At 34.0% G+C, this 12,392-nt stretch overlaps 1 protein-coding gene across 1 annotated transcript; it reads right to left on the bottom strand.

Annotated features, from left to right (window-relative positions):
* Positions 1 to 530: 530 nt before the first annotated feature.
* On the bottom strand, positions 531 to 4,443 carry LOC120149217 (cytokinin dehydrogenase 5-like). Its single transcript, XM_039162082.1, has 5 exons — positions 3,615 to 4,443; positions 3,133 to 3,260; positions 2,629 to 2,898; positions 2,074 to 2,339; positions 531 to 1,177 (listed from the first exon to the last, which is right to left on the bottom strand). Exons 1-5 carry the CDS (start codon positions 4,183 to 4,185, stop codon positions 838 to 840), a joined length of 1,575 nt encoding a protein of 524 aa, XP_039018013.1. The 5' UTR covers positions 4,186 to 4,443; the 3' UTR covers positions 531 to 837.
* Between the last annotated feature and the right edge of the window lie 7,949 nt (positions 4,444 to 12,392).

Genomic DNA, 12,392 nt, shown 5'->3' with positions numbered 1-12,392 from the left:
CATGGTTATAGATATAACGAATGTTATTATAATAATTGTGGATATCAATAATGAATTTTTTCTAAATGAGTTGATTTTTTATAATAAAAAAAGAAACTGATTTTTTTCAAAAAAATAAAATAATGGAATAGTGGTTTGTTATTACCACGATTGTCGTTATCTGTTAAATTACAACCGCAATCTAATGTTATTGATGTAACTATGCTTTCACACAATTATTTTCTGCGATAGCAGTATCGGCCGTCGCTGCGACCGCGATACCGCTATTTGAATTTGCAAAAGTGTGTATGATAAGATACACTTTTATCGTATATAAAACACTCTTTCAATAAAAGTATATTATTTTCATAAATAATTGAAAATAAATATAATTTCTCTAAATAATTTAGAAAATGATGCTATCCATATAAAAAAAAAGCAAAACAAAACATGGGAGTAGCCCGAAACAAAGATTTTGCATATATAGTACTAATCTGTAGTCTATATCATCTGAAAACTGCATCTTTTTACAGATCTAGTTCTTCATTATTTGTAGGGTAAAAACAGCAAATTTCCAATCCACGCAGGGCGGAACAGGAACCCGCTAAGCTAACAAGTTTCCGACAAGATCCAGAAGGCAAATCTGTTGGGGATGTCGAGATTTTATCATCAAATCACGAGAACAATAACATCACATGTGCCCCTTAGGCCCCTCCCCTCCGTCAAAACAAAAATTCCCTCTAATCTTTGATATATGGCCTTTGTATGTACATGAAGAACCAGAGTATTGCTAAGTCAGTAAGCTAAATAATGTCTGTTTCTAAGCTTTGTTTTGTCGTCGTACGTCAGTGGTGGTCATCACCACGAAACCGTATTCGAAGAGGTGAGGAAAGTGGGCGTGAAAATTTGTTGGCCCGATGCCAAAATGTGCCTCGGGTCGTATTTCATTTTCATTTTATGGAACCTATCCCACTTACTGCCCAAGTGCTCTCTCCACTCCTCTTGTGTAGCGTAATGAGGTAAATACTGCTTCGCCTTGATCCCATCATCGTCACAGAATCTCAAAATCTGATGGTTCTGATTGCTCAGGTACTCCAAACTCTGGCTCTCCTCACCGTTATCCAAGGCCGATCTTAGAAACGCCACCAGGTAAAACACTTCCTCATCCGGAGTCACAGCAGAGCTCCGATCGTTCCATCTGCAAACCATATCACATAACAACATATCAGCTAACATTCACAGTAATTACAGTATAAATTATCAATTTAGAATTTTTCTTAAGATTGTGAAACTATTTTGTAACGCGACATGGATAGTTGCCATCAATGGGACCTAAGCAGAAGATCTCCTGACAAGCAGAATCTTCCCACTTGGATAATATTACCGTAGACTTGTTGGGTTGTAAAAAGCAGTCAACAAGAGAGCTAAAAGTGGTTATCAATCCGAGCAGGCCGCTAAAAGAGATGGACAAATATCATTGGTTGGAATCGTGAATGACATGGTGAGCCGAGTGTTGCCCCCACGTTGTTTTCTGTTTTTGATGCACTGCTACGTGTCATCATCTTGTGCCAGGACACCATGGATCCATTTACTTACAGCACTACTTGATAATTTTTTTCACCACCTGTCTCTCTCCATCTTCCTATTCCACTTATTGTACACAAAAGACACCAATGGTAAAATTGGCTCCTTAACATCGACAATCTTTTTGTCTTCAACACAATCTGTTTTGTTTTTTTTTTCTTCCCCTACGCAGGGAAACTCCGAGAGTAGTGTATTGCCGACACTTTAACATTCTTTTTAACATCGTTGTTTTAAACATATATGTAGGACTTTGTATATACATGGAACACATCAATAAACAATAGCATGCATACATGATGTAGAACAATTCATTGCCAGCATGCATCACATGTAAAAATCATGTTAGAAATACAAAAGGGTGAGACCAACATGTCTGATGATGGGCATGCCGCATATGGATGTTAAATATATGCGTATTTAATGCATGGCAATGGTTTTGGGGGAGTAAAGACGACATAAGCAAAATGATCGTAACAATGAAGAAATGAATTGTGGGAGGCTAAAGCTTACTTGTTTTTGTTCATTGGGTAGATGAGAATAGGCCCACTGGTCCTTTTATTCCCCAAAATGCCCTTGAAGACCCCTCTATTGAAATCGTCAATCTTTGATTTTGGGACAAAAAGGTTCAGCCATGGGTGTGGAACCTCCCACAAACCCTTGGACCGGAGCTTCAACTCGGACTTGTGAACCCGGTCCAAGAAATCCACATACGGCAAATCGGTTGTGAACACTGATGTGGGTATAAAATTTAGTTTCTTCAACAAAGCCTCTACCTCCTGCATTTTAAAATTTAAATCAAATTGCTGTCAGTTTATTAGAATATACGCAACAAAAGGAATACATAAATAGTTAAATAAAAAATGCTACTACTACCAAACCAATCAGATGCTTTTGTCAGTATAAGTTCGATTCTAATAAATTCTTTTAATCAACTCCGGGAATAGAGATTAATTAAATGGGAATAATTTGGTGAGTGGACCATGATTTTGTTTTTTTTCCCTAATTAAGAAAATAAATATAATATAAAATACAATTAATAAAATGATGGTGGAAGGTGATATATACCTGATCAACAGAACCAGCAGTAGATTCATAATAGTTCTTGGTGACTTCCAAGCAATACAAAACGCCACCGTTGTTAGATCCAAGGGAGGAGATTTTGACAGGGTTCCGAGGGGAGAAGAACGAAGACCTCCAGTTGTTGATGAGGCCCTCGTCTACAATGACGAAACCTTCAACGTAGTCGAACTTTTGGCTGCCATTCAATGATATCAGATATTCTTGATCCCTTGTAAATGCAGAAAAATTGGAATACAATACCCTTATCCACCTCATCTACAGTTGCCATTGAAAACTCAAGTTAGAGGCAGAAGAAAAAAATTAGTACTAGAAATTATGAAACATGACATACTATAGGTTTTTACGACGTGTGTTTGGAAAGCTACAAAGCATGTTCTTTTATTTTTCTCTCGTCTCATCTAGGACTGGTACTACTACTTCCATGATCCCATTTTTTAAACCAGTGAATGTTCATAAGAAAGAGACTAATTAGACTGGGAAAATATTTACCCTTTGCGGAGCTGGTTCGAGAGAGATTCTAGCTCGTATGATAATTCCAAACTGTCCTAAACCGCCAAGAACAGCATGAAACAGCTCTGAGTTTTGTTCTTCTGAGCATGTCATCAGCTCACCTTTCCCTGTTTACCACAAGTACATATGGGTCAAATACAGTTCAAATAATAACTTATTAAAATAGTAACCCTCTCCACCTAACGCAGCAAAACTATCTGAACAGTCAACAATATTATTTGATGACTAAAACACTAATTTTAAGTCCTTAAGTAATACGAAACCAACATGCGAAGACTTGGAAAAATACTATAACAGAAGATATTTTGACCTAGAAAATCGTAATGATTATAATATATAACTTTTTTTTGTGAACGCATGGTATAACTTTTTTTAAACAGATGTTTTTTCTTTAAAAAAAAGATTTTTTTAACAAAAACTTGGATAAAAACAGCATGCAAAGTTAAAAAAAGGTATAGAACCTGTAACAACGTCAAGTTCGTGGACATTGCTAATTTGTGGACCATGGTTAAAAGCTTGGCCGCTAATTCCAGCATTTGACAAAGTCCCTCCAACGGAAAGGTACAAATAATCGGTCCATGATTTTGGTGCCAATCCATACTCTAAGGTACTCCTCAATACATCTATCCAAAGCTCCCCGCCCCACACGTCGACGTACATGTCTCCAGCCCGAACCCTCGGCCGAGGTCCAACCCCATTCCCACTCATCTGAACAACGACCCCGTTCGGGTTCTGAGCCTGCCCGTTTATCGAATGCCCGTGTCCCCTAGCCGACACCGTGAACCCCTGGTCCGACCCGTAGGCTGCTTTGACCAGGCGAGCCACGTCCAGAGCGGAAGATGGATGCAAGACCGCGAGCGGCTTGACTCGGGTCAGCAACCCAAAGTCTTTAGAAGCCGAATCAACGTCGGCGGGGTCAACGCTGAGTTGACAGTCGAAACCCAGGTGGAGGATTTCTTTGGGTTTGAGGGTCAATCCCACAGTGACAATCAATCTACAAATAGCAAAGGCTAAAAGAAGCTTAGTTGCCATGGCAAAGAACAATGCTTCTTGTTTCTGCCCCAAGAATTGTTGTTTTTTTCTTTTCCTTTGAATATATAGAGAGAGTGGAAAGGAAAAACAAAGGTGGTGATTAAAAAGGGAGTATAATATGGGAGGAAAACAATGAAAAGAAGGAACAAAATCTTTGGTGGCAGCGTTAATGTAAGCTGAGGATAACACTTTAAAGATTTAGTTTCAGCTATCAATACAACATGCACAGATTCCTCTACTACTTTTCCTTTTCTTTTTTTCTTTCTTTCTTTCTTTCTGGTGTCGAGTATATGAGATACAGGTTCGAAATTTATAGGCAAAAGGGTGGAAGAGTCTTGTGCCCATTTGGAAAGACACGTGGCTATCACGTGCGAGGAGGGGGAGACACGTGTGGTTAAAGACACTGAAACCCTCCCATTACATACGGCCTCTTGGAAGGGAAGGCAATGGATGTGGGTCCAGTTTGGATACGGAGGATCTACGTGGGGTCCCTGGCTGCGGATGGTTCACGTGGGTGCTGCTGCTCTGCCCTAGTTACCTCCTCCTCTTTGGGATTTATTTAAGTCAAATTTAAATTAACTCCGTATTATTGGAATTAATTTGGGCCACTAGTAAATACTGTACTTTTGGAAGAAAATAAATTTCAAATGGACCATTCTTGATTCAAAATATTCTAACAAACAGACATCTAAAATATTCATCCAAACCTCAAACTAATTAATCCTGGTAGTCTAATTAAGCTCATCATAAAGATTGATATACCCAAATTTCCATGCAATCTACGTTGTTGTTGGTGCTGTTGCATTTGTGCAGGTGCAGCGAATATGGGGTGAGTTGATCAAAAGATTTGGAAGAGAGAAATGCCTCAAAATTCACGACGAAAGTTACCCTTTTTCCCCCATGGATTATACTACAACTTCTTTTGCATGGAGGAAACATGTGGGGATTACAATGTCCCCTAGAATACAATTAAGTCGTTTGACGTAACCTGTTTACCTCGATTGCTATCGTGCCTTTTTTTATATTCTAGTGTCAGTGTGAACTGTTGAACTCGAAAGTCGAGATGAAGGGTTCTTTTCTTGGATGATTCGTTGCGATTTCCGATTGGGCTTCCAACGTTTTGGATTTCAACCAATTTTCCCTAGATTGCTATCGTGTTGTTTGGTCAAATCAATGTTTTAAATTAGTGTGGGGGAAAATATTACTATATATTATTTTTACCTATTGGTTGGTTTTGGATTTAAGCCAAATTAATGTTTTGAAATTTCTAAATCATTTTGGACCCGACGTCATTTCGACTTAAATTTGTCTTCCCGTCTTCATTTCACCCGGTAACACGACTTAAATTTCCAGCTTTCCATGCCTACGCTTACGGGATTTATATTTGTTTTTAACATCTTTTCACACTTTGGCTTAACCAAAAATCCATCACACAATCATTATGATGAGAAGAAAATTTCTTTGTTGTTTTTCACTTCACATGAATGAATTGATGTTTCACAGTGATTCATGTCTAGGCAAGCAGATAGCATGACCCATGTTCCTTATCCTTGCTCCAAACCCAACTGTATTCATTTTGTGCCTTTTTCATGCCATCAGCGACACTCTCCAAGCAAAAAGATTTTTATGCGGACAAGTTGCATGTCTTTTAACGTATTAGACATTTTCAACATCAAATTATTTTTTTAATTTTTGTATGACTCATGCAAGTTCCAAATCTAATTGAATGTAGGGATTTTACAAATTGATTTGTTTGTTTAGCCCTAGTAGCTATGGTATTATTACCCTTCGGTGTAGGCATATGAAATTTGAATAAAAAGTAAAAGTGAGGGTTCAAAGTTCAAAATCCAAAATCTTTAATTCATTTAGGAAGGAAGATTCTATTGGTGTAAATGGCATGTACTGTTAAGGACAAAAAAGGGTTGTTGTCAAGCTCTTTTTATCTAGTGGGCAGCAGCCTCAATTCCATATTTTGTTTTCCTTAAAAGAGGATACTGTAGCTACGCCACACATCTCGATGTTGCTCTCCCATCCTTCCTTGTATGCACAAAAATGATACTCCCCTCATACCATATCCCCCCCCCCCATTTTAATTTTTAACCCTTTGAGGCAAATCAATAAAATAAACCAACCTCTGAGTTTCCAAGTCTGCAATAAATGCACCATCTTTTTACACAAAAACCACTTTAAGTCATCCCCATAATTTTCTTTTTTTTATTGATTTGTGTTTCTTATTTTATTAGTGAAAGCACCAAACTTAAAAATATTTTATATTAGTTACAGGGGCATGCCAAAGTTCATTTACCAAACCATGAAAAAGTCATCCCAAAATGAGATTAGACCTAACAACCAATGACACGTTCATATTTGATGTAACAAGTTGAGTTCCTCAGGAGTGATTCATCTTTTCTTAATTAAACAGAGAATCATAGTCAATAAAAGAACAATCATTGATTAGTGTCTAGACAAATAGATAAAATATATCATGATGAAGAGTAGGGATGGAGCCAGGATTCTAACTTAAGGGAGCAAAATATAATTAATCATAGAAAATGAGGACAAAGTATAACTAATCATAGAAAATTGGGGAGCGAAATCAAAATAAACTAAAATGTAGAGCCCTAACTTAACATTTTCCTATTTAGTTTTTAATGATAAAAAAATTGGGGGCAGTGCCCCGAGAATAAGGTGGCTCCGTCCCAGAGAAGGAGGATAATTGAGGACAACCATCGACCAATGCATTTGCACAAGAGAAAGTGAGCCATGAAAAATGAGGAACACAATATGAGGATGTTAAATGTTCCAACCCATTTTTCAATTTTGATTGGGAGTATTTATAGTATCTCTTAGTGCGTGTGACAGTCCAAGAATTATCATAGCTATTCGTAGGTCGATAAGCTAATTAGATCTGATAGTCAAACTTTAGATTTTGTTATGGTGCATCATGTTGATTTGTTTGAGGGATTGTCTATCTAAAGTGTTGTATATAAGCTGCAGTTGACTAGAAACTTGTATTCACATAATGTAGGTTAATCGGAGGCTTTGGGGTTTTTTTAGACCATCTCTCCACAATTATAGCAATATTCCTCGTAATTAAATCAATGTCGAGCTAGATTAGATCAATTAATTTGATTTTTTTAAAACCACTTTAATTAAAAATTAATTTTAATTTTAAATTATTTAAGTACGAATAAATTGATCGTGTATTAATTTCTAAACCAATTTGTGATAACTCCCAAAAACTTTTGTTATATTTTATCAGCCTCTGCTCTCCGTTATGGAGATATTGATAAATCGAGTAAGAAACCATCAACTTGTGGGTAGCTAACATTAATATATAAAAGTGGTTATGCATCGCTAAAACTCAACGTTTCATTAATTCCTTTCAAGTAGTATTAATATTAATGACATCTTATTATATATATGTTGTTGTCATTTTATGATCACAATAAATTATTTATATATGTGGTTGGCCTTAGATTTTACGACCGTTTTTGCCTTGGATTTTATTGGTTTCATGTGTGTGAATAAGGGCTCTCTTCTTCAAACAAAATTAATTATTTCGGCATAAACAACACAATTAATTATTTGTGTCAGTTTTGTAGGTACAAACTGCTGGAGGAATACTTGGTGTTTTGAGAATGTTATGCCACTAATTTCTTATTTTTATATTTATGGGTATTTCAATTTATGTTTTTAACAAATATCAAAATTATGTACGAATTTTAATTTTTTATGATTATATACATTATTGTACTTTTAATAAAATATTTTAAATTAATGTCTACTACTATATTTTTTATAATTTATTTTTATACACAGTCAAATCAACATTTTTTTAATGTTTATACTATAATATCATTTATTACAAATTTAATTTTTATATGATATAAATAATTGGTATATAAAAATAATATAATATATCATAAATTTATTTTAAAAAAACGAGTTGTGCTGAACTCGTATTTTAAATGACGGAGTGCAAGTTTACATTTTAAATATTTTTATTCGAGTTTTTTTTTCAAATTTCGGGTGAAATTTCGAGTTTGGACGTGTAAATCGACCCTCAATTATGTTGCAAACTCAATCAATAGTCAACATTAAAACAAATTTATATTTTGAATATACAATTAAATCAGAATAAAAACTATGTGTCTATAAATTAAAATGAATTAGAATTCATGTATTATATTATATAGTTAATGAATATGTTTAATAAAAAAATATGTTATTGTTTCTAGATGTCACAGATTCGAGCACCAACAACTGCAACAAGATGATTGAGTATTTATTGTAAAACGATTAAATATAAAATATATATATTATTTTATAATCACCTTAAATTAATAATTTTTTTATTTTATTTTTTTATCCTTTTCTGTGTTGGGCTCAACCAACATTGTCTAATATTATAATTGCAGTATGCCAAAATCATTTGGAATTTCTGCATGAAATGGCCCACCAATGAACTGGAAAGGAGTATTTAGGGGGATTCTTGCTGCTGGCTTGCACCGTTCAGTAAACTGTAATTTTTTTAGTTCTGCAACTGCTAGCAGCCAACACACGTGCAATTAATGTATTTCTGTGATTTTTCTTTGTAATTATGTTTCATTTTTCTTTGGTTGGTGACCATTCAAATAAAGGAAGAATCCATTTTTTTTGGCGACGAAAGCATGAACATAATTATCATGCCATTCTATGTAATGATGCCGACCGGGAAAAAATGTTTATATATTTAATAAAACGAATCTATCAAGTGTACATAAATCCATAGCCATCTATTTGGTGTCTCCCTCTTCACGTTACTTCCATTTATTTATTATTTCTAGATTTCGGATTCTCTCTTAGTATCCCCATTTTAATTTGATTAATTTTAATAAACGTTGGTTATGGGATTAGAAAAAAAATAAAGAACCATTTGCCATAATAAACACGTCTCACCCAACAATTAATAATGATGATTAAGGCAGAGGTTAGGGCAATTCCCATTAAGGCATATATACCGCAATTTTGTCTCATTGTCGGTTTCTTTTTCTTGTTTACACACTGCATACGATTCCCCCTTTAATTTCATCATTTATTTATATTACAAGCAAATGCATATGTGACATCGAAAAGTGAATGGAAATTACTAGAAGAGAAAGTTATCTTTGTATGTCCCATGGTTTTTTTTAGGGCGAAATGCAGTGGGCGATGAATACAATGGACCTACACAAGTGTGACTTTGCAGACAAATCAACTTTTTTTCTGTTTTTATGTTTAGATGAATATTTGATGAGGCTGCTTCTTTTTTATTCCTTGGATTATATTCTTTCACCTTTTCCTACAGTTTCTAAGGTAGGAATTAGGGATCCATTAGGCTTTAGAAAGAGGAAAGCAAAGTGCATGGAATATTACGAGGGGAAAAGTGGGAGAGAAGATCTTGCTTTTCTTCATTTTACAGCTCAATATCCAATTGTTTTCATTATCATTACCTTAACCATCATCATCCTGCACATTCTTCTTCTGGCTCAAGGTTGGTTTAAAACATTTAATAATATTCACCAATATTTTAATATATGGTAAATATGTGGGGGTGGGACAAGAAAGTAGATGGTGGAAACTTGTGAGGACAATATCTATAACTCAAATGACAGAATTAGCTCCATCGTTAATTCAAATTATTACTTTGACTTTTTTAGTGTTTTAATCTTTTCTACAAATATCAGGGTTAATTTTATCATTATGCCTTTTTTTTCTATTTTGAGCAAACGGTTGTCGTGCAAGAATGACTATAAGCATGATGTACCGAGGTGAATACTGATTGCATCCTAGAAAATTTTAAATTTATCTTTATATAATTTAAATAGTTTTTAAATTTCGCAATCCATCAATAACTTTACACTCTTGAATTTCTAATATAAATTCCTTCACATCCTTGACCGTGACCAGAGGAGACCGATATTTTGTATAAATTCTTATTAATCCAAATCATAGTACAATTTGGAAATTTCTTCAACAGATGTATATAGTACATAAAATCACGTGAGACCACATGGTTGTTGTCTCTTTGTCCTAGAAAGGTTATCCTAAGACAATAACTAGAGTTAAATTAAACCTTTAATCCCCTAAACAAGTCTTAAACACCCCCACACTATGAATCCATATGGAAAACATCAAATAGACAGCCTAATAAGCCGTCAAAATGAACATGTAATATTTAGGTCAAAGTCGTTGTAACATAAGCCAAAAAAAATCTCAGCATTAGCATATGAAAACACCCACAGAGGGGCCACAGTTTTAATTTGCCATGTCCCCTCCCCTATTAGTGCAACCGATAGTTCTTCGGTAAATTTTTCAGTTGGAAACGATAGGATGAGGATACATATTCAGTGAAAATGTGCTCACGTATATATTCAGCATTCAAATTTGACAACATCATTTGCTTATAACTTTCACTAAAATAGAAGGTGAATGAATGTGTAGGGCTATCAAGATTTCTTTGTTGGCCAAGAAAATTTGGAAGTGACGAGAGCTAGGTTTAGCAAATTCCTGAATTTTGAAAACGTATAAAAATGGGATTGAGAAGATGGCGCATGTCCAAGGGGAATGGAAGTTTATGTCGTCTTCGACATGTCTATTTCGATCAAATTCGAAAATCATATCAGATTAATTCGAATCTGAACTCGTCATATGGATGGCCATTCATCTGGATTTAACAAGTAGCTAGATCCTGTGTGCCACGTGATTGTTACGTGGTGTCAAATATGAGTACCTAATTTTTGGCATATATAATTTAATTGCCACCGTGAAAATCAGTAATTAATATAGCAGGATGATAACATTATATTTGCCTTCGTCTATACCCAACTCATTTATAGTGGGTATTAATTGTTTCTTTCAGAAACCTTGCGGTTCATGCATGTATATGCACCAATACCATGTTTTTTTTTTCATTTTTATTCAAAAATAATGTGTGAAGTAGGTTATAATTTTCTATAAAATTATTTGATATTTAAAACATTGATCTATTAATTTGAATAAAAATATTAAAAGTATGTTATAGATAAAATTTTAATTTATTTTATTTTATTAACAACGTAATCTATATTTAGAATACTGTTAAGAAATCTAACCTCTTATACAACTTGTGATAAATTATGACTGCAAAGGTGCATTTATGAGAATAACGGGAATATTTGTTGCTTACAAGACATGTCCATAACATAAAGAAAACTCAAAAATTTTAGGTCTTGAATGTGGTGTGCTGGCTCATGCATGAAAGAAAGAAAAGAGTGAGGTAGGTCAAAGGAATAAAATCTAACACAAAATCTTGGTCCATTATTGAGGAGGATGATGGTTGCCACATCATTATCTAGAGAAGATGGCCCCCTTTCTGCTCGTTTTCATGGGTTCTTGAAATTGATCCCTTAGCGACCATTTTCTTAAGCATTATAATACTTTCTATCTGGTCTAGATTCAATCGAGAAGAGGATATTACATTAGAAATCAGAGTCATTAAATCTTAATTCAAAATAAAAATATGAAAATAAAAACACCTTTAAAATTAATAAATTTAATTAGTATTTTTTTATTTGTATATTTTTAAATGATATGTCAAATATCAACATGTAATGTTCGAATTCTGATCATAGAACTTATACGTATTTACCCTAAAGGATATAAACTAGCAACGTCAACAAATTTTACTAACCAAAGTCAAATAATTTTCCTTTAGTCTCTCTATTATCATTATTACTAATATTGAACCTATTGAGTAGTCTTCATGATAAAAGAAAGTGTTGTTCTTCTTAGATGACAATTCGAGTAACTGTCTCTACAGATGTGTGCATTGTAAAAACTAAAAATATTCGAAATATTAATATAATCACATCAGACTGCTAAATATATTATCAATATTATTAATGTAGACATGTTTTTTTTCTCACAAGATCGATTATTTAATAAAACCTAAGTTAAGAGTATCGTTAAAAAATCTCTCTAAACTAAGTTAGGAGTCTTATTAGTATAGGCATGTTTTTTTTGGCTCATCAAGATCGAATTTATTCAATTTGAGACATGTTTTTTACTCCGCAAGATCGAATTTATTTAATATAGACATGTTAATATATAAAATTAAATTACATTGAATTAAAAAATAATTTTTATATGGTAGAGATATTAAAACCAAAATTAGACATTTCTTTCCTATGCCTAATTCAAGATTC

Source organism: Hibiscus syriacus, unplaced genomic scaffold, assembly GCF_006381635.1.
Source record: "Hibiscus syriacus cultivar Baekdansim isolate YM2019G1 unplaced genomic scaffold, ASM638163v2 tig00110991_pilon, whole genome shotgun sequence".
Lineage (NCBI taxonomy): Eukaryota > Viridiplantae > Streptophyta > Magnoliopsida > Malvales > Malvaceae > Hibiscus > Hibiscus syriacus.
Note: the sequence above shows the minus strand (reverse complement) of the source record. Positions and strands in the feature narration are given on the sequence as shown.